The 26459-nt window shown below is 33.2% G+C and overlaps 4 protein-coding genes and 3 long non-coding RNA genes across 17 annotated transcripts; 4 read left to right on the plus strand and 3 right to left on the minus strand.

Annotated features, from left to right (window-relative positions):
* Positions 1 to 206: 206 nt before the first annotated feature.
* Positions 207 to 17753, minus strand: LOC122529412 (sodium-dependent transporter bedraggled). 3 transcript variants are annotated; one of them, XM_043655529.1, is made up of 14 exons: positions 17643 to 17753; positions 16404 to 17343; positions 14598 to 15467; positions 6089 to 6267; positions 5797 to 6013; positions 5464 to 5714; positions 5165 to 5388; positions 4939 to 5095; positions 4572 to 4852; positions 4382 to 4513; positions 2341 to 2568; positions 2063 to 2260; positions 1896 to 1943; positions 207 to 1771 (listed from the first exon to the last, which is right to left on the minus strand). In XM_043655529.1, exons 1-14 carry the CDS (start codon positions 17689 to 17691, stop codon positions 953 to 955), a joined length of 4593 nt encoding a protein of 1530 aa, XP_043511464.1. In that variant the 5' UTR covers positions 17692 to 17753; the 3' UTR covers positions 207 to 952. The 3 variants fall into 3 exon arrangements, with proteins under 3 accessions (XP_043511464.1, XP_043511463.1, XP_043511465.1); XM_043655528.1 differs by lacking the exon at positions 17643 to 17753 and having other exon boundaries at positions 16404 to 17615; XM_043655530.1 differs by lacking the exons at positions 1896 to 1943; positions 17643 to 17753 and having other exon boundaries at positions 16404 to 17615.
* LOC122529420 (TNF receptor-associated factor 5) lies at positions 2464 to 4342 on the minus strand. The gene is made up of 2 exons (XM_043655555.1): positions 2640 to 4342; positions 2464 to 2590 (listed from the first exon to the last, which is right to left on the minus strand). Exon 1 carries the CDS (start codon positions 4121 to 4123, stop codon positions 2705 to 2707), a length of 1419 nt encoding a protein of 472 aa, XP_043511490.1. The 5' UTR covers positions 4124 to 4342; the 3' UTR covers positions 2464 to 2590; positions 2640 to 2704.
* Positions 9088 to 12629, plus strand: LOC122529424. The gene is made up of 6 exons (XR_006306796.1): positions 9088 to 9190; positions 9309 to 9714; positions 9885 to 10118; positions 11402 to 11774; positions 11904 to 12092; positions 12462 to 12629. It is a non-coding gene; the product is annotated as an uncharacterized LOC122529424 (long non-coding RNA).
* Positions 12801 to 14605, plus strand: LOC122529426. Of its 2 annotated transcripts, none has more exons than XR_006306798.1 (3): positions 12801 to 13281; positions 13361 to 14359; positions 14525 to 14605. It is a non-coding gene; the product is annotated as an uncharacterized LOC122529426 (long non-coding RNA). The 2 variants fall into 2 exon arrangements; XR_006306799.1 differs by having other exon boundaries at positions 13361 to 14444; positions 14525 to 14599.
* Positions 15380 to 18924, plus strand: LOC122529425. The gene is made up of 5 exons (XR_006306797.1): positions 15380 to 15469; positions 15588 to 16517; positions 16606 to 16747; positions 17615 to 17902; positions 18297 to 18924. It is a non-coding gene; the product is annotated as an uncharacterized LOC122529425 (long non-coding RNA).
* Positions 18925 to 19258: 334 nt separating this feature from the next.
* LOC122529418 (acetyl-CoA acetyltransferase, mitochondrial) lies at positions 19259 to 23281 on the minus strand. Of its 5 annotated transcripts, none has more exons than XM_043655553.1 (9): positions 23067 to 23271; positions 22727 to 22873; positions 22531 to 22645; positions 22260 to 22453; positions 21841 to 22131; positions 21581 to 21769; positions 21300 to 21457; positions 21118 to 21234; positions 19259 to 19322 (listed from the first exon to the last, which is right to left on the minus strand). In XM_043655553.1, exons 1-9 carry the CDS (start codon positions 23085 to 23087, stop codon positions 19274 to 19276), a joined length of 1281 nt encoding a protein of 426 aa, XP_043511488.1. In that variant the 5' UTR covers positions 23088 to 23271; the 3' UTR covers positions 19259 to 19273. The 5 variants fall into 5 exon arrangements, with proteins under 5 accessions (XP_043511488.1, XP_043511485.1, XP_043511487.1 ...); XM_043655550.1 differs by lacking the exon at positions 19259 to 19322 and adding an exon at positions 20571 to 20934 and having other exon boundaries at positions 23067 to 23281; XM_043655552.1 differs by lacking the exon at positions 19259 to 19322 and adding an exon at positions 20571 to 20934 and having other exon boundaries at positions 23063 to 23279.
* Positions 23282 to 23471: 190 nt separating this feature from the next.
* On the plus strand, positions 23472 to 25898 carry LOC122529417 (putative inhibitor of apoptosis). 4 transcript variants are annotated; one of them, XM_043655546.1, is made up of 8 exons: positions 23472 to 24169; positions 24243 to 24372; positions 24487 to 24684; positions 24759 to 24937; positions 25008 to 25127; positions 25199 to 25341; positions 25422 to 25525; positions 25678 to 25898. In XM_043655546.1, exons 1-8 carry the CDS (start codon positions 23693 to 23695, stop codon positions 25866 to 25868), a joined length of 1542 nt encoding a protein of 513 aa, XP_043511481.1. In that variant the 5' UTR covers positions 23472 to 23692; the 3' UTR covers positions 25869 to 25898. The 4 variants fall into 4 exon arrangements, with proteins under 4 accessions (XP_043511481.1, XP_043511482.1, XP_043511483.1 ...); XM_043655547.1 differs by having other exon boundaries at positions 24243 to 24354; XM_043655548.1 differs by having other exon boundaries at positions 23473 to 24169; positions 24550 to 24684.
* Positions 25899 to 26459: the final 561 nt, after the last annotated feature.

The following is a 26459-nucleotide window of genomic DNA, read 5'->3' on the forward strand; positions in this document are numbered from 1 at the left end:
ATCTAAAAATACTTAATTTAAAAAAACAACATTAATCTCATAAAATTTGATGTATGAAAAAAAAAGAACACTTATAAATAGTGTACTTATTTACTTTCCTTCTCGTTCATACACAAATCTAGTAAAATTAAAATTGTAATATTTTTTAAGTAAGCATTTTTTGATATAAGTATCTTAATATCTTTAAAGAAAATAAAGAATCGCACTGAGTGAATGTATAGAATATAATTTTGTCCTGAGAAGCATTTTCATATAACAAGTAAGATATATAAATATTTAAGTGATCCCAATTAGCTGGTCTAGCCTGCATATTAACCACTGCTCAAAAATTAATATGTAGACTTTGATGGATGTTGGACGGATTAGATTATTGTAACACTAAACAGCCATCATAATTAACGAACAAAATGCTTAAGCGAATTTAAGATTTGTTAAAATATTATGTACACTAATATCATGAATCTACTAAAAAGTTACAGCAGTATATTACACATAAACATTTTAGTTGCACAGTCTTAATTAAAAAAAATGCCAAAATGCTAAAATAGACTGGTTAAAAGCAAATTGAACATTAATAAAATTTAACGTACACAATCTAAAATCAATGTCTATAGTAAGTAACAAAACGAGTTTATGATATGTTTCACTGCACGTTGCTATCCGATTTTCATTTGCGCGTCACAGTAATTAAAGTGATAAGAAATTATGCCATTATTTATGTGACAAGATTAGAAAATACTGAATTCAGTCTAAAAGATAAAATTAATTTTTCATTTATTGATATCATCGATGATATCATCGGCAATTTGTTTATATTATATTATATTGAATAGTTTGCAAAGACGCATATTGATACAAATGAAACAAGGAATAAATCACCGTAACACTATGCAGCAGAAATTAAATAACAGTCATATTATTCTTCATAAAGGCTCGAAAGAAAAGATATAGTCTATATCACAGAAACGGACTCGTCCGTTTCTTCGGCAGTCTTCTTATCGTCGCTATTATCGTTAGCCTGTTCATTGGAGACTAGAGACACGTCCTTCGGAAGGACCAAAGATTCTTCACCGATCGGCGCTGCAGCCTCGACTAGATTCTCAACGGACGCTGCTACCGTCGATTCGTCGTGGCAAAAACTTCTACGCAGAGACTGTTGAGTTCGCGTAGTCCCTCTTCTAATGCTACTACGAAGTAAATTAGCCACATCAACCGCAGTCAAATTCGAACTGCTCGATGAAGTTATACACGGTCGACGAGGTCTCTCGAGCGTCGAATGCGTTCTTCCTACTGAACGTTCTACCGCGCCGATTCTCATCGTTCTATCTATCGTGTTAGGTCTATGTCTTTCGGTAGCATTATTCTGAATGTTAGAATTGGCGTTCTCGTTTCTTACTTCAGTTATGTGAATCGTTACGTCTTGCGTTTGTCTACTTTGATTCATTTCTACAAGTACAGTGGCGTAATCAGGGGGTGGAGGTTGTAGCGCCGGTCTCTGTCTCGGTGTGCTGCTCTCGCCGAGCACATTCGCTATTCGACGTACACTTCTTCGAAAACTTTGCCGTAACATTTTCGCTATTCTCGCTCCCGTTGCTGTGGTATAACTTGGAGGAGGTGTGTATTTTGGCGGTGGATCTTCAAACGGCACTTCGGTTGTCGCATGCACAATACCATTGCCGTGAATACTGGTACTCATATCGTTCCCAGTATGCGTCTGCCCGTCTCGAGAATCATCCGGTTCCAAAGATGGTCGATACAACAATTGAATTCTCTGCAAAATTAGGATTTTCATTTACTGATAATGCAATACATTACATATAGATAAAATAAGAAGGAGCATCTTTTTGTTTATACGGTAGATGTAAGATGTGCAGCAAGTAGAAAAGAAAACTTACACCATTGCATTGTTCGCAGTGATTTACATTAACTTCCATTTGATTGTTCTAATGTTAGCATAAACAAAAATTGATGTAAAATATGTAAATTAGTACGTTAGAGAATAGAAAGTAAGAAATATTATTAATTTAATTATTAGTTTGTTAAAATTCAATTGAATCCTTACGTCAAATATATCAGGCGGACCATTGTTCAAATATCGACATGTCTGTATGATAGCCACTGCCGGTATTGTTAATATTGGTACTAACTGAATCGTAGCTCCAAGTTGTTTTGCCCAAATTGACCAGTATTCTCTAGCGGTACGCCGATAGGAGTAAAGTTCTCGAAATCCAGCATTTTTAAATACCGTAATGCTAAGAATCTGTTGATTTTAAATTAATAATAACTCGTCCATGATTACTGTAATTTTTTACAGTAATAAACATTTTGACAAAAACATACCATAAGAATTACAGGTAGCACGACATTCCACGTGAATGACAAAAGTGGACCAGCCCAGTGTCTGAGACATCGACCAGTTGGAGGAAACAATTCGGCTACCACCGCTTCACCACTATGTGGACGTCCTCGCACTGCGAATACAGCACCAACTTGCACCAAGTATAAAATCATTATCCACCAAGTACCACCAATTGTGTAGTCTAGATAATATACGACGTGTATGCCCAACTATAAACAAAAGTTTAAGTTCCCATGAAACAAATAAAATCTACTTTTACGTTTACTTAAGAATATTGTACAATTTATAGATACGCGTATGGACATCTAGTATTATATTAATAATTTTCTTTGATATTTCCGTTACTTATGACGTTAAGGATGGCGTAGAAGCGCTAGTTCTTATATCTTTTACTTGAATATCTAAAAACAGTGTATTGTCTTGAACATATCCAGAGTATCGAGTTAAAGTTGTATGTGGGATAAACATGTAAATGCCAGCTTCTTTATTCACATCCTTAGGATTCGATTTGTCTTGCCCTACAGCTTTAACGATTTTTTTTATATCGTTTGCTGGATTTTCTTGATTTCTCAATGTGGCTGTTGCTTTAAGGACACAAGGCCAATCTAACAGGGGGTCCCATTTTCCGGCTTCAACTTGCAGGCATCCGATAATATGCCGATCTTTCCACTGTCCTATACCATTCAGAAATAGTTTCATTCTTAAGGTATATCCATATTCTTTGTTTAAAAATTTTGGACTGTAAATTACACAGTCACTTTCTTTCGCCTCGGTCATTTTTTCCTTATAGCGATCAATTCTCCATAGAAGACGACCATTAGTTGAATATTGTTCGAAACATTCCTGTTTACACGGACATTCAAGAAATTCCGGACTATTAAATTTTGAATTATCAACGATCAATTCCTCCAGATACTTTAAATTTTCTTTCAATTGAAACTTCAATCCTTTAATGTTACTTTTCTGACTGGTTGCAGTTTCTGATTGCCGCTCTACTTCTTCTTCTAAACTTTTTATTTTCTCGATTACATGCTCTTGCTGATCTATTAATTCCTTCGAATTTTTACATCTCATTTCTAATTCTAATTTAAGATCGTGAATTAACTGTTGTTGTTCTTGCCAAATGTCATTTATGTGTACGCTCTCTTTTTTTATAAAAGCTTTTAGATCTTTTAATTCTAAGCACCAATTATCAAGTATTCTATCGTGCTTATTTTGTTCGTTAGTCAACTCATCGTGTAAAAGTTTCAGTTGTTCCGAAATACTTTGAAAACTTAATTTGGTGCGTTGTTCCATGCAATCACATATCACTTCTAAATCATTTAATCTTTGATTCAATGTTGTATTATATTGACGACATGTTTCTGTTGTCTCGGAAATTTGAAATCGCAAAGAATCAATCGATTCTTGTTGAGAATTTAATAACTTTAAACATTGAGACATAGTATTCTGAAGGGTTCTGCGCTCCTTTTCCTCATTGTTTATTACAGAACGAAGCAATGTTAAAGCAGAGAATACTTTGTTTCTCCATAAAGAATCTTGGACTTCCTTGAACTGATTATTCTCTTTAGTAATATTTTTACACGTTTTCCGATGATCTTCCATAATATTTCGAGGCACGTAAACTCCACACTTGAAAGGACATTCTTCTAAGACCGATCCACAATGTTTCACGTGATCATATAGATATTTTTCTTCTAGAAATTCATTGCAAAAATAACAAGGTACGCTTCGCCGTACTATAGAATTAACTTGATTACTCATTTTCTGAAACGTTCGGTGACTCTAACGATACTGATAAAATGCTTAATCAGAACTTGTGAAGTGATAATCGTTATCTGTGTAAATAGAATATTACAGGGCTTGTCTGATAAGAATAGAATTCTAAATTCCACACTTGAACAAAACAGCAATAACTTAAGTTATTCTCAGCAGTAGTTATATAATTATTTCAAAATTCAATATAAAATGTAAAAATATAAAATCAAGAACTACTAAATAAATGTAAATAATTATATTTACCTCGGTAGCCATAGGTAAACCTAGTATGTAAGCACAAGCACAACTGAAGAATGTAATAGTAGTTTCCCATAACTTCATCATTTTCGCATTAATTGCCATGATACCAGTTATCACACAATGCCATATTGCTAGCTGTAATATTAAAAGTTCTGTATCTTCGATTTTGGTTGTCATGTTTTAAATTGCGTACCTGTTGAGCTATTCCAAATAGTATAAGAATAAAATAAAAAAGGATTGCCCAGAACGGCGACACTTGCTCAGTGCCTAGTAACGCCAACGTCGCAGGAACTAATTCAGTTGAAAATCTCAAGGCTTGATAACCAGATTCAACGCTGAAGTCTGTACCAGGACGAGTTACACGTTCTCCAACAATAAACGATGCATGTGCCATAAATCTTTCTGGTGTACTGCTGTATCCCGGTGGTGCTGGTTGGTTCACGGGTCTCATAAACATGTATGATGATATTCTTTCTAAAACAGAAATAATATATTACGCATAAGCATAACTTTGAAATTCAGATCATTTTGAATTGATAATAAATTGTCATATCATTTACCAAACGAACTAGGTATGTAAATATATCCGTGATGTTTCAGAACTTGTACGCAAGTATTTGCCAGAAAAGCTGCGAGTAGTAGAACTGCGATAGTTAACACAATCACTAAACTTGTGTCTCGTTGTAATAGATGCTTGTGCTTATTGTGAGCAGCTATCTAGAAAAACGATAATATTTTCAAGAATTGCGTTAGCTGAATATAACGTTAACAGTACGTCATAATTACCTGCATAGCAGCTGCACCAAGTAATCCCCAAGTAAGGAAAACCTCGATAGATGCTGCTATCCATGATTTGCCATTAATGAAAAACTCAGTCCATACAGTGGCAGGAAAAAGTTGATGTATGGAGCCTGGTGGCGTGAGACCAAGTAATTTCGTACAAAGAACCAAAGTACCAAATACAGGCACCAATGTAAAAACGTATACTACTTTGCCATAGGATCTCAAACCTGATAATTGTCGAATAACTATCAAATATTAAAAGAAAACAACAAGAAAAACAGATCACTGAGCAAAATCATTACCTTTGCTTAATGATACGAACACAATCATCCATACAACAGCTAAATTGAAAGCTACTTGAAACTTTAACGTTACAACACCAGGCTCTGACTCGTTTAAATGATGTCTTTGCAAAACAACGCCGCTAAAATAATCTGGTACTGTCTCGTATAATTTATGCAAATTACTATTATTCTGCGTAGGTTTATCTTCTCTGTACAAAGAAAACGGTTCTGCCCATCGGTACTTGTCCTGCTTCGTTATAAACGAATCCCTAGAAAAATATAGATAGGTCATTATTGTCATACATTTCCTTGCTAAAGTAAAAATCTATCTTTATCAAAAAATCGACAGACCTAAAGTACACGAACATCCAGGATACACCAACGATACTGTAAATACCGATGAATGCTTGTGCAATTAGAAGAGCTATACCAACACCCTGGAAGAGGGGTGAAATTTTCCACATATCTACGGATCCAGCCGCCAATCTTTGACCGAGACATACGTGCAATGTCAAAAGTGGGATACCCAATACCAAAGACAAAATCAGGAACTGCACAATGAAATTTGCTGAAAGGATAAAACAATTAAATGTGAGTAACAAGTACTTACAAGTACATATCTAATAGCAGTTTCTATACTCACCTCCGAATTGTACACTAAGAATAGAAAATCTACTTATATTGAAAAGACCAAGGGTGCAACTAAGGCATGCCAAGGCTGGACTAAGAGCATGTGGCCATTTTCCCAATGGATTAGCATCCTCGTCCTCGTCTTCTCCTCTATCTTCATCCCTATCAACATCTCTTTGTCTGTCACATACTCTAAAAAAAGATACAGTGTTTCGTTTAGAAGAGAGAAAGAAGTTAGAAGAAAAGAAGAAAATGATTAATACGTTATTGCATTTATTTAACTTTATTTTGTATAAATAAATTAAACATCTTAAAAGAAAGTGACAAATCAATCAAAGAATTACAGATCATCGTTTGGAAAGTGGACGACATAAAACGAAATGATACATATACATACTAGGTACGGCATTAAGCATATCATTGTGTGGTTGACAACTCGTGATAAGAGTATGTAAAACAATCATGTTAAAGGTTATATCGATTTGACATAAAACTGGGTCGAACATAATTGTATCGTATTTGTCGCTCTTACCGAAGAAAATTCACGGTCGATTGGGACTGCGTTGCGGCAAATGAAAACCTATATCAGGATTCAATCGCGCGACACATCGAACACGAGATTACTACACAGAATATCTGTGTCATTATTTTTAAACGTTATTTTTTATCATAACAGAGTTGCAATGAAAATAATTTTACACTTTCAACTGTAGACAACTGAGACATCATTTGTTCATTTTATGGTAAATATGAAACAGAGTGTGAGTTATATGTATGTAAAGAAGAAATGGAGAAAATGAGGAGCCAACAATTTATAACAACAGTAACAACAAGTAAAAGCTACGATTGTTACGATAAAAGATCGAGAATCATCGATGTACCGTTATCACGGAATAAAGAGATGAATACTTAAAGGAGACTCAAACATTCCTACGTGGTTCCAACTTAAAGGCGCAACTCGACCTTGTTTTGCGTGAGGAATACGAAGAGTTAGTATGTCTCTGCCACCTTCACTGCACCAATCTCGCAATTCTCCTGACGTTTTAGACGACGATTCGTGAATTATTCATACCCGTATGAGTACGAAGATCGTCTCGATTCTAGATAACGAATCCTTATTACCGCGCTGTTTTGCGGACCGTTCGATCAAGATGTAGATCTCTTTCAATACAAATCGACCGCTCTTCGGTTCATCTAGAACGAACATTCTACAATTATTGTTTCATAAAGCGACGAAGAAAATCCTGTTGCGATTAGACATCTTGAAAATGATCAACGCTAGAAATATAGAAATGCGTTGAGACCGATTTCACGCTGTATAATTGATCGGCTACGATCTTGAAAATAATTCGGGTCACGAATACTCGAATCCTGAAACTCCAAGGATATAAAAGCAAGAGTAAAAAGGTTCTATCGATTAATCAATAAACTGACCACTTCTAATGACCACGATATCTTTAGTGGTGTGTCCTAATAATACACGAGACTGGAAGCACGCGAACAGTAGATTCGTTGCGATAGTCACCGTGCTGAACTAAATTCACCGTCTAAGCACGAAAATAATAAAAAAAACTGTTCCTTTCACTGAAAGAATTCAAGAAAAACAGAGTTTTTCGAGTTAGATATCTGTATAACTAATTCCATGGAATATTATCACAGTATGCAATACAATGAGACCGTGGGAACGAAAGAGATCTCGTGCTCTGAGGAAGCCTTCATCAACACGTACAAACAGCATATGCTACGTATAGCAGTGAACCTTTGTAACAAAAAAAAAAAAAGTTGATGAAACATGTTTAGCTTTGACAAGTAAATACAACAAGTAGGATGGTATACCGTGTTTAGAAGCGATTCGTAATTCATTAGTGGCAACCTTGATTCAAAATTGATACTGTTATTCAATTCTTTTCCCCTTTTAAAAAACGTCTCCCCTTTTCAGTGATTTCTCTCCAAACCCGATTATCGTCGTAGGTTTCAGGTCCTTGATCATAGAACCATCTAGTTCTCAGGGACGTGCCAACTTGATTTCTCAAGGAAAGCAACTCGATGATCAGTAACTCCTTTCGGCTCAATCTATGAACAGTTAAGCCTGTTACCGAGGTAAATTGGAAGAAAGACTTCACAGAGGTTAGAGACGATCTAGATGATCTAAAAGTCAACAGGTTAATCGTAACGTTTCCCTTGTCCGTTAACGCTGTCCATAAGTGACTTATTACTGTCCACTTATTTTCGGAATTAATCAAACGATAAAAAGAAATTTTTACGATCAAAGAGAGTATACCTGATACGATGTCTACGTTGACTACAGTAAAAGTATTGGCGACAAATGGTTGGATCGTGGTTCATCTTGAATACATATTACGATGCCAATGATGTCGATGACCGTTTGCACGGTGTTCTGAAGATTTTCCTTCTTCTCAAAACTCTTTCTCAGTGTTCTATCCTCTCCTTTTCAAAAACCAACGATTGACACGTCAAAGAATCAGTTCTCTCTCTTGTCAAATTTTCAATGGATTCTCCGGTTAATTATAAAAAACTAAGAAACGAAAATTTCTTACGACTGGTAGAAGAATCGACTTGCTAGATTCACGATCATTCAAGGTTCCGACGTTCGGTACGTTCAACGTGGCAAGAACAATCGAATTTCAAAACTGTGCCCCTCTTTCTGGCGTCTTGCTTTCGAGGAACAATTTTACGGTTTCGTTCGTCTCCTATTGTCTTGATCGTACAATTGGCTTGTTTTCACATTCACGCAAAGCATCGTTCGTCTGTTCCTTTTTCCCCCAATTTTGCATTTTTCTTTGTGTATTCCGCGAACTTTTCAACAATTTCACGTTCGAAATTCTTGCGGAGTACGACTTACGATCATTTAATTCACGAGAAGTACAAGGTTAAATATATCCAAGTATCAGCAAACCAAGTTATCTAAACATCTTCGATTGTTGATCGATAGCGGCGTGACCGATCGATACTGCAATTTAAGTACGTTACACTTCAGTCGTTTTCATATCGCGATAATCGATCAATGGGTTCCATTGATTTTCGATCGCTCGTTCGTCTTGGGAAAAACGGTTAAAGTTTCTCGCTGCCACCCCGTCACAATGTTCCCGATATAGTAAGTGAATCACTTTCGTTTGGTCGTTCTTTGGGAAAAAAAAAAAAAAAAAAAGAAAGAAAGAGATAACAAAGCAAAGAGATAAAAAAGAGCAACAGACTTTTTTTTTTAATTGTAGAATTTTTAGCGAACGAGTCACACGAGAACTTTACGCAAGGCATATGGCTTCTCCGTGGGACGATCGATTCTACAACTAAGGCAACTTGTGCTTGCCAAGATTTACCAACTAACATAACGCTTCGGGCACAATCCTTGAAAGACAGTCATCGTTCCGTATGCGTACGTCGATACTCATCGTTTCTCTTAACTGTTTCCCGAGTTTTCAGATACACGCCGAAACGATGACATTCGAAGCAATTGTCACGTACGCAACGAAGGTTCCTCCAGGAGAAGTGAATCCCTCTTATAATCTGGCCCGTTATTCGGACAATCTCGAAACGAAATTATATCTCTGCAAAGAACATTCTTTGATCTTTGACATGAATATGAAATGGAATTTAGTCGATCGATAGCGTTTCAAGCAGGTATACACCATTGTGTTCCGAGCGAGCTTGTTTCTTTCGCGTGAATTATCGATCAGCGGAGTCGCGAAACGCCGAGAAAAAAACGATGCGACACTGACAAATAGTTATATTCGTTGTTACTTTGAATTCTTGCAACTTCTTTCTCTCTTCTTTTTTCTCTTTTTTTCAAGTAAGATGCGGAAACGACAGGAAGTATTAGGAATCACTGACACCTCGTGGTAGTACACAAAATCGATACACAAACGACAGAGAAGCGGCAGATTAATGAAACGTCGTTGCATTTGACGAACATTCGGGAACAAATTGCCGCATTATCGCGGTCAAACTTTCAAAGAATCCACGATCACTCGTGCTTCGAACAACTCACTATACTGAATGCACGATTGCCGGTGAACCGTACGTATGTATGTAAGTACGTGGGATCCCTCCGAGCCAATGTATAACTGTACCCGGTTAGAGTCACGTGACGAACAAGGTAGACGAACGCACGTGTATATTTACGCCTGCGTGCTCGATCACTCGTCAAAATGATCAGAATTACGATTCAACCGTTCATTAATCGCTTATCGATATTTAACAAATTAATATTCGTCTTTGATATTTAATAAACCCTAAAATTTTCAGTGTGAAAACCCAATTTGAGGAACTACCGTGTGAACCATTAATCTTTTTCACCGTGACCAAAATATTTTTGAAAATTTTTCAAAATAATTTCCTTGAACTTTAGAAAGTTTTTCGAGAGCAATCAAAACTTATTGGAAGGAAAAAAAAGAGATTCGATAAATCATGATTTGTCAACTGTTGTACTTTCTGAACAACAGAAAATGAAAAATCAGTCAAGTTATGAATTACACAGTATGTGATTCATACTATCTATTAACAATATTACGAAAGTGATGTGTATTGCGACAGACGAAGTAAATCAGATTAAGAAAACATTGCAATTGATTATTAGAGAAAGTTTTGACTGTAAGACTTAAAGTTTAAATAATTCTTTTTTCTTGTTCTAATAATGTAGCTATGTTGGTGCATGCACACTATAGTAACAAAGAGAATAATTTCATTAACAAAAAATAAATATTCTCATATACTATGCCAATTATATATACCAATGTAAAATTTATTTATCGATAAAACCATTTATATAATGCTGATAATGAGTAGATAAATATAAATATCTAATATAATAATTTTCATAACGTCAAATTACTAATTAAAAAGTTCGCGCGAAAAATACAATAATCAAATATCTTTAATTAGATACTTAGTAATATTTAATACGTAAAATGGAATATAACATCATTTTAATATAATTTTAATATAATCGGCATAATAAATTTCATTTGATATCTATTCCTTGATCGTGCACGAGATAATACCGCAAAAGCCAGACACGAAGTGACTTTCGTCTCAGTTTCGTCTCGTTTTTGACCACAAAAAATTTCACACGAAACGCTTAGACATATATATTGTTGACTATAAATACAACAAGTAGAACTGAGAACCACACATGCGGGTGATCAGTAGTTACTAACAGAATATTCTTCCATTTCATATGCCTTTTTGTAAATGTTTGTTTCTAAAAACGTGTTTTTATCCGCCTATCCCATTAAATTATTATTTGATTATACTTTCAAGCTTCATGTGCAATAAGATGTAAACAATTGAAATTACATTATTTTTCTAGGAAACCATTGGATTGTTAAAACTTCGAAAAAATAATCAACAATAAAACTTTTCCTATTAAAGTATAATTTTTCCTATTAAAAGAACATTTCATAACTGACATTTACAACTCAAGTTTCAGTTAGTATTTCACATGCATTATGTGTATGTACCAGGCACGTACGCAGTTGCATTCAACATAGTCTAATGATAATACGCAGGAAGGTGAACCGAAGTCACGCACTCTGGTTACTACATCACCAGTAAAGAAATGTAAAAAAGAGAGCGGTGAAAGAGAAAAGGAAGATTATTTAATCTGATAACATCCGTTTAAGCATGAGAATGTTGTGAAAAGAACTCTGGACGAGAGAAATTCGAACTGTCTGAATCTTCCAGTTAGTATCATACCCGAATTATACGTATTACAGCCGTACTTCTAACTTTTTCCAAATACTAATATTAGTTTTTTCTAATAGTTATCATATAAATCGCACATAAATCACAAAAAAACGTTTGTTTTTCAGAAAATATTTCGATGAATATAAAAGTGTTTTTACAAAAACTTTTCAAAGAAATGAAAGACACAAAGAGAAAAATCATATATTTGTTAACTACATCCAAGAATACTTGGATGAATCCTTTTGATTTCTACAACAAATAACACAAGAAGACCAACTAATCTTATATGTCGCATCTTTCCTTTATGATAAAAGGTGATTTCTTAATCTTTTGCATTTCTTTTATGACAAAAAGTGATTTCTTAATCTTTTGCATTTATGAAGAAACAAGCTTTATTTTTCACTATTTTCAATAAGAAAAATAAAGAAAAATTTGTCAATGTATTAGACAACTGACGCCGGTATTCTGAATATTACATACTTATTTGTCAAGATGTATTTGTACAAACACTTTGTTTGAAACATGATGAATAGGAAGAAACATGCACATGCACGTCCACCTGATATTCATAGATCTTATTATTTGTATAAAAGTTTTATTATTGTTATGTTATTTATTGTTATTGTATAAAATTCTTAATAATAATAGTTAATACTCATACTATGTTTCATTTTTCTTTCTAGACTCAGATGAGTTTAATGAAAATAGTCAATTATAAAATTTTAAGGAAAGTAATACAATTATTACATGGATATACCGTTAAATGAGCTCCACCAAGCAGTACCGTTGACTTGGAGCTACAATATTCCCATACTACTACTGACCCAAAAACAACACTCATTGTTCAGAAATCAATATTATAATGTTAGACTCGATATTAACATTATGTACTTATACTTAATGTATTAATAATTTTGAACCTTTGAATAAATTTTGAAAAATCCTAAATATTTATTCAAGAATAGATCAAATGTGACTAATGTAGAAATATGTAAAATTAAGCGAATTATTGTTTCAGGTAAATATATGTACGGCTGTTTTCACCAAGGTCGACAAGTTCTGTTAATAATTTACAAATGAAAATCACATGACGCTGTGTAACGTCACCAGTCGCTAATTACTGAAAATCGTATAACGCTACATACAAAATCGCATGAAATCACTGGTTGTTAATTGCTGATGCTACATTAACGTTACCAGACGTTATGGTGTTAAAAGAAGGGTTATTTATCCAGATACATTACGAGCGGTCACGGTCTAAAAATCACTTGCTCCTTTGAACCTTTTCCATTTTTGGAAAGTATTATTATTTTGATTAATGAAATTACTAAGTTTTCAAAAATATGCTTCAGTGACAGGAAAATCGTATTGCAAACTCTGGTAAAGCGAAACTCCGATCTACCTTTTTGTTCAATTGCACACACGCGTTCTAACCATCGAATTACAAGAGAAAGTGACCAGTTTAAATTACAATGGTTCCGTGGATGTTACAGTACACACCGAGTACGTATATCCAATTAAATTGACCTATTTATTGTTCAATTGTCAAATCTAAACTAACAAAGCTTTTATAACTTTGTAGATAAAAAAAAAAAAATAAAATTGCTGCAATTAAGATCCGGATATCTGAAATTTTCTCACGTCGAGCAGACACTTACAAGGAAGTTCTCTTGACTTTTTCTCAAAAGATCATGCTCGATGACACTAGAATGTAGATTGTGCAACAGGTTACGCGGTTCATCGACAGCGAAACAATCTGTGAGCAATCGAGATCATTGACCTTTGTAAACTCAACCGAGTAGCATGCAATATCTAGTAATATCATCTCAGAAAGAAGCGAGTACAAACAACTCAAATTTTACAAATTCTCCGCAAGTCTGAGCTATAAAAGTAAAGAAAAATTGAAATGAGAAACATTATCTCAGATGATTACATTGAGAAACGAAATTGTTGCTTTTCTATATACAGAAAGAAAATTGATCAAGGTGATGTACATGAAAGAAAATAAGATCTATTTGTTAGGCTGTTACCGTAACGCATTTCATCGAGCGCATGCATTCGTGACGGAACTGTAAAGTGTAAAGCATGCGCACATTTAAACAGTGCACACGACAACGAACAATTATCGCGACTTTTGTCGTTTGCCATTCCCGGTATGCATCGAGCGTGCATTCCAAATCCTCATTATATATTTAATTACAATTAACCACAAAATAAACAATTCATGGACTGCTTGATTTCCAACGTATAGCATACTAAACGTTGTGAAAAGGAAAGCTACTTGCAACGTATCCAAGCTACTTGCAACGTCATACGTCAGTGATCGATTTGACAGTGTCATTGCTGTTAGAAAAATCAACATCCACATTTCAAATGAAATTGAATAAGAATACATGATAAAACAAAAACGATATTATTTAGATAGAAATCTATATAGAAATAACTTCTCAAATTAATTTCCTAATATTCTGTCCACGAAGTGTATCGGTGGTTTGCGTAAGAAGGATCCAAAGCGCAAGTAGTGTCAAGCATGGATGAGCAACGACCAACAACTAACTCATTAAGCCGATTCTCATTTCCGGTGAGTGTGGCAATAAGATTGAACAAACGAGAATGAAAGACGCGGTTCGCGAGTTTAGCAAGAGTCTACAACGGTTTGGCTTATTGTCCGTAGTAATACCTCGTGAGGCATTGACAATAAGAAAACGAGCATTAGTAAATGTATATTTCCTTTTTTTTCTTTTAGGTTCTCTATTGTCAACGACTAAACAACGAATAAAACAAGTAATAATTAAAAAAAAAAAAGTGAGAACTCTCACCGCCTGGAAGTGATACGTTGCGGACTTGTCGCCGTGCTGGAAGGTGGACTTGTGGAAGCACCGCCAAAAGAGCTAGAGCACGTCGTGGTTCCTGAAGCAGTTGTGTCACTGCCCGTGGTCGACGATAAAACGCTGCTTTGCCTCGAAGCGATATCGCGGCTCCTCGTCCTTTGCGATCGACTTGCTCTAAATTGTCTTCCACCTCCTCTCCGTGATGGCACTACGTTTGAATTATTCAAGTTTCTTACAGGAGCGCTGGACGGCCTGAGGAGGGTGCCGGAAGTACCGTTTGTTTGGGCAGCTAATATTTCCGGAGCAATTAAAGCAATGTCTGGCAGGGAGTTTGGCGCGGACACGATCGTACCGCGGCAATTATTCGAATCGATGTTTCGCTGTCGTTCAGTTTCTTCCGGTAATCTCAAGTGGCGCAAACGTCTCATTGAGGCCCGTACCCAGGAGTTAACAAGCGCAGGGTTATCGCGTGTTTCCCGATTGATAGTTTCGTTGTTACAATGTACAGTTTCATCTTGATTATTGGCGTTATAATCAGATAGTGGATCGGCAGTTGACCATCGTGAACTATTAACCACTAAGGACTTTACCGTCCCAGAGACAGACATCGCGGCACTGCAGCCCGCCTCGGTAGCCTGATGCTCGCGGCCGCGCCTGCGCCTCGCATTTTCACTGGTGGGGGATGCATTCCCTCCTTCGGTGTTCTCCTGAACCGCGTCAACCACACCGGGTGCTAACGACTCCGTAGCCCGCGGATATTCTACTTCCTCCAACCACGACCAATCTACTTCCGAACATTCTGAACATCCGTCCTCTTGATCGTCTCCATTCGTCTCCAGTCCTTTCTCCGTTGAACAGCTGTAAGCAACGATCGTTTTTAAGTTTAGCGTTTTTCTTTTTTTTTTTTCATCTTACAATTACGCATCAATTAAAAAAAAAAATTATATGCGTATAGTATATTCCTTCTTGTTCTGTCAGGTATGCTACCTAGATGTCTTAGGAAGGATAAGAAGATACCCGTGAATCCTAAAAAAACACTTAGGAGACACAGGTCATACGGAGAAAGTTTTAAACTAAACTTTTGTTTCTCAGGCGTGGCTGCACGTGCCACTTTAAAGATCTATTCAATGCTGACTTGAATCCACGCTTCTCGCACACAACTCGTGCCAGTACTTCCGGCTAGTCGCTGTTGTCGTGCAACGGATGCTCTTTCAAAGTTTGAAGCGAAACTACACGCACACGGATATTTACATGCGAATACGCATACGAATTTTTCACAATCTATCTTCCAGTTATATTACTGATTTCAATTTAGGTCAACAAATTTAACATGCTACATTTTACCATGACGTGACAACGTTATAACATTATGCATTTGAAAATGAGAAGAAGAAAGTTTAACTACATCTTAGAGCACAGAAAGAATCGAATACAATATAGTGCAGTATCGAAAGAACTTCTGGCCCTTCTTCTGAACCTTCTCTTCTATTCATAGAAACACGACAAAATTTAGTATCTTTTTTTCTATTCCTAGGAACTCAATATAAATCAAATCTGTTTTGATTTGTGCTATCGTACAACAGATATCCACTTTATATCTATTAACTGTATCTGAAGGATTCGACTTCTTGATTAAGGAATGTTACTCAATAATTGCTAAAACATAACACGTAAGTTGCACATTATATAATAGATTGACGATATTAATAATAATGTCACGTTTCCTGTTTCTAATAGTTGACGTTTCATTACTTGTGAAGAGACGTAAGAATAAGTATAATAAAATTGTCATACCTCGAAATAAAGCTGGACTGCTGATGAATGTCATTGGAAGTCGATGGCTCGCAATTATATTCCCTTAAACTAGTTGACCTGTCGAATCGAGAAAATATATCCTGCGATGCATTTGTAAGTGTAGTTCCTTCCGTCCAAGATTTACGATGCGTATGCTGAAATGATCCTCTTTTATTTGTTCGTACAAATGTTTGTTTTTCAGGACCAATGTTACTCGCTCCGAGTTCATCATAATCAACAGGATCAGACCTACTCTTCCTTGAAATATTTTCAAAAGCTGGATCGTTTAAATCAGTGTCTGCGTCTTTCCAACAGTTCAGAACTTGCGAGGAACCATTATCATGGTAATTTAATAAATCTTCGCTTTTCGTAGTACGGCAGGTTAATAAGATTAGTCCAGAGTTTATAACTTGATCGTAATGATTACACCTCGCGTCAGCCTGATCCTCGTTGTCGTCGTGTTCTGTCAGAAAATTGAAAGCATTATTGATTTCCTGTGCCTCGAACGTCTCATCTTCGAACTTTTCGCTAGGACAAGGTTCGTCTCTGCTATTTGATGAATTTCCATAATCAACAGTGTCTTGATGCTCTTCGTTAATGTCGGAACAAGTCTTTCTTATAACTGGTTCCAAGTTCCTAGTTATGTCACGAATCCTTTTTATCGTATCGGATGAAACGACGTCGATTCTTTTATGATTCGGCACCACTTGGTCGTGACCTAACGTGACTAACACATCACCGTTGTCGCTTACGCATTGTACTTGTTCTTGCTTTCTTGTTAATGACAATGCTTGTTCTAACTTCGGTAAGCACACGTCGAGAAGATGTTCCTGTTCGTCGGGCGATGATTCTTGAATCGGCACCCGTGGCACACAAATGTCGTTTCCAAGATCGATTAAATCACCATCTTCGCTGGAGGTCATTCTGTAATGGTTAATTACTGTAACGAGAAAATGTCTATTTAATTCAAGCAGTGTAACAACCTTGTACATTGTTTTATATGCCTTTAAATTTCTACGATCGGGTTAGCTTAGTCCCATGAACAAAGTGGGCCGATGCAACATTTGAACTTGTCCTACATTCGCTTGACTTGGGAACCAAATACGTATGTATCTTCATCATGTTCCGATACGATGGAAACCAGTAATTATAAAACTATTCTCCCACGTAGAAATTTATTATATAAATTACTTTTTTTGTTCTTTATATAGATTATAGAACTTGCTATAACTGACTCACTATTTTGGAAATATCGAACAACGTTGTGGAATGTCCATGCAGTTAACATGTTTAAACAATTATTATTGTTTGAAGTTGTTGTTTAACTTTGTTGAATGAAGAAATACGTATGAATGCTGGACCGTTCAGGAAAATAAGTTACAACTTCACCAATGACGTTATATTATTAGGAATCATTAACAACGTGATGCTAAAGGCAATTTACGAGTTCGATTATTTATAAACTAGTCTTACGATCGTGGAAATATCATGAGAAACATGTAAATATAAATATCATTTCTCATACCTACCAAAATGCATACGATATCAACTGAAAGCATTATTGACGCAAATTTACTAAATTGTGTTATTACTTGATAACATTTCATCTAAAATTCGATTGTGGTATCAATTATTCTTCCATTAGTATCTATTATCGATCGATAATAATACGAATTATGATCTATTGTCTAATAAGCGAAGAGGCGTAACTAGTAAACAATTATTTATCTATTTTATTTTTTTATTGCGATCATGATCAGCAGAATTGAATACAAAATTCAACGCGTAAAAATTGAACGTTATGAACGGTATTAAAAATTTGACTGTTACATTATTTACATCAGAGTTGGTAGAGAATATGATTCATTCATTAACCGAGTCATTTCCTTTTAGTACTTGAGAACAGAGGAACACAAAGATGTTTTCGCATTGTTCTTCTGAATGATGCCTAGTAACAGAAAGAACTTTAATATTTGTATTGGCTATGACGATTTTCATACATTTTATTAATGGATGTATGATTGAGAATGTAAACAAAAAAGAAGTGAATTGAAATTATTGTCGGAAAACTATCAAACAAAACTGTAACTGGAATCGAGCGACTGTCACGGTCGATACTTTAAGACGAGCCTGTTGCCAGCACACTTGTCTGGGTAACAGGTAACCAGTAACCGGACCTTCTCAGCTGGCTATGGCTCTACATAACTCATTCGTGAATCACGAACCAGGACAACAGCTTCAGAATATTCTTACAGAGCTTCAAATTAATCAACATCCTAAAAAAAGCAACATTGCCAAATAGTCTACTTGCTCACATGCTCGCACAAAATGATTTTTTAATGAAAATATTTAATTTTATATTAAATATATATTAAGTTCTATATATATTGATGTTATTTTCCTGTTTAGTTTATATAGATCTTATCTCGCATAATTTATAATATTCGATGCATATTTAATTCTTAACAAAATAATGATAATGAATGCAAGAAAACAATAATTAATAATAGAAAATAAACGATCAACGAGTCTTCTATTTGTTTCATAAGCATTTTCGTCTATAAGCATATATCTTTCTTATGAATATATTTAGAACAATATATACTAACAATCATATTCTCTGTTACATATAAACAGCATGTAATATATATCAATATTTGAAGGCCAACTACATGTTTACAAATATTTTTGTGATTTGGTACAAATAATATTTTTTTATCATAATTTATGTTACATAATTTATGAATATTTTTAATTCACCAAATCCTGTATGCATGTAAAACCGCGATATAAATTTAGCAAAGTGAATATAAAAGTAAATCTTTGTAGAATAAAATATTAAATATTTTCTATACCTTCGTAATAAATTTTTAAAAAGCACGTTCAAAAATGAAGATCCTTGATGAATTTCTAGTATAGCTGCACGAAAAAAGATATAACGTTGTAAACATTAATGAACAATTTCATTTCTTCTGGTAAATTCTTATTTACTCATAGATTAAAAGTTTAAATCTTCAATTCTTATTTAATCTGGTCTTTATTAAATGCAAAACTTATTATATCTTCCCTCATTTGTGTCATTTTATAATATATAAAATTTGATAAGTTATTCAACTAAATGAAAGCTGTCGATATTTTTTTAAAATATAGCAATGGCCTAGAATTTGTAAACTGATCATGACGGAAGATAACGCCATCTCAAAATATTATGAGTTTATTTAGTCTAAAGCGCGCTTCTATTAGAACAAAAAAAAAGTTGAATTCGGTGTGTTCTATTCACATTTATAATACTAATAAACAGAAATATTACAAAATTCGAAACTTCGTTGCTACTTTGGAATTCCACATATGTATTTGCATTTAGTTAAATATTTTACACTATTCACTGTGGTTTTCAAATCTCGTTTTTTAAGTAATAACATAATTCATCCATTCATTTTCCGAACTTTGAATTTTCACTTTTATTAAAACTCTTTCTGAACATCTTTTTGTTTATTTATATTTGAAAGACACATGAATACTCAAGTCACCAAATTTGGGCATACAATTCTTTTTAAACAAGATCAAGAGTCATTTTACATTTATTCACTCCGTTATTCTTGGTACTGGTTACGTTGACCCACGAAAAATCAAATAGGACACTGGTATGATTTCAATAGTACAGTTGCAACAAACTCAACATTTATTGTTGATCTCTGCGATGTTAAAAAGTATTTGTTAGTCTCTTCTTTTACTTTTGTGTTTCAGGAGTTCAAAGAAATTATTCACTACAATACGCCACGTAGATGATATGAAAGAAACAGATACTTTTCATTATCCGCGTAAGGCACGCACTGAAGAAAGAACGAACGTCGGCAAGGAGAGTCTGATGCGTGCATTCACCAATTCACTGCCGATCTTCGACATGTCAGCGTGTGCGTGCCTACTTGCTTATCCATCGGAAAGAGAGTATTCAGACTGAATGGTGAAAAGAAAGAGAAGCAAGAGGACAGAGACAGTAGAGAGAGGGTGAAAAGGAGTAGGCGATTCAAAGTGAGCAAGTACAGGCGAAAGCAGTAAGAGAACTGTAAGATTTGTCGAGCGACGATACTTGCCAATCTTGAATAAATATTACTGCATTATATTTTAGTTTACATTATTATTGTTTCTAAAATACTCATATATCAATGATCGTTAATTAATTTTTATTTACTAATCACGTATTCGATTAATATAAAGACCAATAATAAAATACATACAACTCGATACTGTTTATCATTTTCAATTTTTAGAAAATTCTTGTAATTTTTGCTCCAACAATTCCGAATCTAAACGATGTTTACAAAGAAACTGACGTTCTAAAAAAAGAACTGGAATTTCATATTTATACAGTTTCAAATATCGTTCATTTCCAAGTGCTGTAATATCAATTTCTTGTAATTGATAACGACCAGAAAAACGCAATCGCAATTCATTTTTTAAAATATCACAAAGTGGACAATGATGTTTTGTATATAACGTTAATATTGGTGGAGAAGATATTGTATGATACCTATAGAATGAAACAAAAATTTTATTCTTACTTTATTTTTAATATTATTTATTTATCGTAACAATATGGTATAAAAAATAATTATATAGATATATAAAAATAGTATATCTTCATGCATGGTAAAAAGAAATAAAAATATTTTTTACAGTCTTCCTTATGAAACTTTATCCGTTATGAACTTACAATTTTTCTATTAAAATGGATGAGGCTCCACCGCCTCCATTGCAAATAGATGCAACACCTTTTTCGCCAGCTTTTAAAGCATGTGCTAAATGTACTACAAGACGAGCTCCAGACATACTAAAATTTTTAATGTTTTGCAACTTAAATATTATTCATGTACATAAAAACAACTAAATACTCACCCAATAGGATGACCAAGAGACACAGCACCACCATGAACGTTTACTTTGTTTGGATCAAGATCAAGCAATTTTTGATTTGCTATTACAACAGCACTAAAAGCTTCATTTATCTCCCAAAGAGCTACATCATTCTTATTAACTCCAGTGTTTTCTAACAACTGAAAATAATATATATTGTATAATTTTTATAAAAAATGAATACATATCATTATAATAGTGTAATAATTTATATTCTCAAAATTTTATCAAACATTCTATTGTATATATTGTAAAAAATTTACTTTAGAAATACCAAAAGACGGTGCAATTGGGAAATCAATAGGATCAGTTGCAGCATCTTGAAATGCAATAATTCGTGCTAAAGGTCTCAAATTCATTTTTTCAGCAACTGTTGCAGTTGTTAGGACTAATGCAGCAGCACCATCATTTAAGGTTGATGCATTTCCAGCAGTTACTGTACCATTTTCCTTCTAGAAAAGTAAAGTAAATAAAAATTATTTGAAATTTGTGTTAGTAATTTCTAATTAACTCAATCTTATACCTGAAAAACTGTATTTAATTTACCAAATTTATCAAAATTAACTTTTTTATATTCTTCATCTTCATTAAATATTATATCAGGATTGCCTTTTCTTTGAGGTACAAAAACCGGTACAAGTTCCTTTTGGAAGCTTTTATTTGCATATGCTGCAGCACTGCGTTTATAACTGCTAATAGCATATTTATCTTGCTCATCACGAGTAATATTGAATTTCTTGGCAGTATTTTCTGCACAATTTCCCATATGACACTTATTATAAACATCAGTTAAACCATCAAATACAATACCATCCTATTACAATTACAAATAAAGAATACAAAAATTAATGAATTACATTCAGATTCAAATAGACATAAAAAATATTCATTTTTCATATATTATTAGAAAATTTACTGATTACATATTATTAGAAAATTTACCTCAAGTTTCATACCACCATATTTAATTTCCCCTCGTGGCAAATAAAATGGTACATTGGACATTGACTCCATACCACCGGCAAGAATAATTTCTTGATGCCCACATTGTAATGACTGAGAAGCAAGCATTATACTTTTCATGCCACTTGCACAAACTTTATTAACTGTTGTACATACTGTTGACTTTGGAAGGCCTAACTTAAAAATTTACCAATATAGATATTGATATTGTTATATGACATGATATATGTAAAATAATACAAAATTAAACCTGCAAATAATGTAGCTTGTCTTGCTGGTGCTTGACCTAAAAAAGCTTGACAAACATTTCCCATGTATACTTCTGTAACATAATCCTTGGGAATACTAGCACGTTCGATTGCTGCCTGTTATAATTTTTAATTGGTATTTTATAACAATTTATTGCCAGTTAATAAATACAAAATTAATATAAAATTAATATTTACTTGAATGGCTGTGGCTCCAAGTTTTGGAGCAGATAAACTTGATAACCCTCCAAGAAATGATCCCATAGGAGTTCTAGTTGCACTAACTATAACGACATCATTTAATTTTACTTTAGAGCTATATGGACGTAAAGTGATAAGAGAAATCTAAACAGAAAAAAATTACTATGTAATAAAAAAAACTTCATAAAATAAATTTTTCTATTTTATTTAAAAAATATATATTATAATGAAAATATTAAAAAAAATATATATATATATATTATAATGAAATGATGAAGTAATTCTATTTAAAAGCATATATATAAAAAATAAACAATTTACTTTATTAACAACTTACTTTATTTTTTAATATCAACATTTTGAGTGCTTAATAGAATGCTTAATAACTTGCTTGAATTGTTATATTGTAAAAATTAAGTACTTTAACTTTTCAAAGATTTGATCTTATATTGTAACTATAACTTATAACTCATCACAAGATAAAAGTAGTAGTGCTGATACTATTTGAATTCCGATCCATGGTTTCCTTACATTCCACTAATTATAACTAAGATAACATCATACATATATATAATATATATACATTTCAAGTTTATTTCAAATAAATTTTCGTTCGTACAAAATAACAGATTTTAACTTGTATTCCGAGTATATTTTAACGAAAGTTTAAACAAAATATATAGGTATCCTAATAAGGACGGCCCTGAAATATTGCGCACGCGTAGAAATGTAAGTTTTTAATTATATTTCTCTACTTCATTATCATTATCAGTGTTCTTCGGTCTACACGTTGTAATGTGCTATATAAATGATTTCTATGTCAAATCAGTGTGTCTAATTATGCAGTAATGGAGCCTTCAAAACAATAATCCATTCTACGTTATAAGTCGAATATAAAACTTCGATAAAATTTAATTTATTTTCTCCTTGTAACATTCAAATAGATGTAAACAAATATTTAAAATGAACATTGAAGAAAATAGACTGAGAACTTTTACTGATTGGCCAGTAAATGCCGCTGTCGATGCTGCTCGAATAGCAAAAGCCGGATTTTACTATACTGGACATGCCTTAGAAGTACAATGTTTTTTATGTGGAGTAAAAATTTCTGATTGGAATTATGGTGACCAAGCTATAGCCCGTCATCGATTAGCTGAACCTACTTGCCCTTTTGTTCAAAATCCTTCTAGTACTTGCAATGTCCCTTTGATACCAATTAACAATTTTGGATTAGCATCATCATCATCGACAGAAACATCACAGGATAATAATGTAGTTGAATGCCAGTCTACAAGCCCTTGCCAAAATAAAGAACCTCAAAAGGAATATAGGACTGTGTCACAAAGGTTACAATCCTTTACTAATTGGCCAATTTCTTCTATTGTATCACCTGAAAAACTTGCCAAAGCTGGATTTTACTATCTTCAACAAGATGATGAGGTAATGACACATTTAAAAAATAAAACTGTCTAATATTTATATAACATATAAATTTATTTTATATCTTTCATAGGTACAATGTACATATTGTGGAGGTGTTCTAAAAAAATGGGAACTTGGTGATGATCCCGAGAAAAAGCACAGAGATACATTTCCTGATTGTGATTTCTACCTTCATCAAGATGGTATTAACAAGCAAAAAAGTATATTTTTTTATTTTTAAAACAACTATTAATTTTGTTTTTTTAATTAAAATTAAATTAATGAAATTAATCAATTAATTAAATCAAAATTATTAATAAAACTTCTTTCATTAGATAGTTTATATTTAACTAATGTAAAATTAATGCCTGGTGCAACATCAAATCTCTCCGACTTAGGAATACAAATACACACAACTCCTAAAAAACCACAATGTGCAACATATGAAGGAAGATTAAGTACTTTTCGTGGATGGCCAGCAAATATTAGACAAACTCCTGAAATATTAGCTAGTGCTGGATTTTATTATGATGGTATAAGTCGTACAGAATAAAAGTATAATAATTTTAAATGATATTCAGCTAATGGTGACGAAATATTATAATAGGATTTGGTGATCATGTTAGATGTTTTCATTGCGATGGTGGTTTACGAAATTGGGAAGCAACTGATGATGTATGGACTGAACATGCAAGATGGTTTCCTAAATGTGGATTTGTGAATCTTGTAAGGGGACAAGAATTTATTAAACAATGCATTGACAGCAGGCCATCTTTGGATGAATCAGTAAATATTATATAATTATATTTACATCAAATATCTTATAAAAGTTTTAAATTATTTTATATGTATATAGATTTTTGAAGGTGTGCCAGAAGATGAAAGCACGGATACAGCTGAAACACAACCTCCTGTGTCTTCATCAGAAATTACAGAAGCAACATTGAATGAGTTATTAGAGAGTCCACCAGCGATAGTAATATATTTCACATATTTGATTATTTCTAAAATTTATTCATTACAATTATGAGTAACATTTTCTCCTAGGAAGCATTAGAAATTGGATTACATGTGGGTAGAGTAAAACGAGCTTTAAAAAAGCGAATGGAAGAAAAAGGAACACCATATACAAATTCTGATGAACTTATAGAAGATGTTCTTTGTGATCAGGTTACAGAAGAAATGATAAGGTTAGTGACAAATAAAATTATTTCTTAACTACATAACCATTTCTCGCAGAATTAATGATTTTTTTAAATCATATGTTAAGGGAGCTACCCAACAGTGGTGTAGAACAGTTTAATAGTGTCAGAAAAGATGAATCTAAAGTATGTTCAACTGAAAATGAGAACTCTGCAGTATCTACTGACAAAGGTAAAAAACTAATAAAAAATCTGATTCTGAAGGAATTAGTAAGTAATAAATATAAAAAAAAAGATTGATTATAAAATTATTAATTTCAACTGAATCTATAACAAGTTTTATTATGTACTTAATTTAATGAAAAGTACTATCTATTTTTTCAGCGGCTTTAGAAGAAGAAAATAGAAAATTGAAAGAAGCTCGTTTATGTAAAATTTGCATGGATAGAGAAACAACTATTGTATTTTTACCTTGTGGACACTTAGCAACTTGTGTTTATTGTGCACCATCTCTTACACACTGCCTAATGTGTCGACAAGAAATTAAAGCCACTGTTCGTACATTTTTATCATAAATCAAATAATAAAATATTAGTGACCGCGTTTTTAAATTTATTTATAATAAAGATATAAAGTAAAGATGTATATGTATAAAAATATATTTTTTGTAAATTTTATGGATATATCATTGTATTTATAATTTAGACTTGTTAAATTAAGAGTACATATCAAAAAATAGTGAAAAAGAAACAAATTAATAGTATAGTATTTATTAAATAGAAAACTGTGTTACTACTTTTAATGGTTATAGTATTTGTCTAAGTAAATAAAATTTTATAATAACTCCGTGAGCAGTTGATTTGTATTAATTTTAATTATATACTATAAATGAAATGGATATTTAATATTTAATATTTTCTGTTGCATTGTATTGCTGCATATATTGGATTACAATAGTAAATATTAATTATTTATAAATTTATTAAAAATTGAAAATTGAAATTTGAAAACAGCTCTGGAATATAAATATCTTTTTTCGATTATAAGACTCAACTTAAAAAAACTTACGAAAGGAATTTTCATCCCTGAAGAAATTTAAAAATAGTAATGATAGGTTACATTGGACTATATATAAATGAATTTTACAAAAGAGAAAGTTCTTGAAT

Source organism: Frieseomelitta varia, unplaced genomic scaffold (genome assembly GCF_011392965.1).
Source record: "Frieseomelitta varia isolate USP_RPSP 00005682 unplaced genomic scaffold, Fvar_1.2 scaffold_285, whole genome shotgun sequence".
NCBI classification, from domain to species: domain Eukaryota; kingdom Metazoa; phylum Arthropoda; class Insecta; order Hymenoptera; family Apidae; genus Frieseomelitta; species Frieseomelitta varia.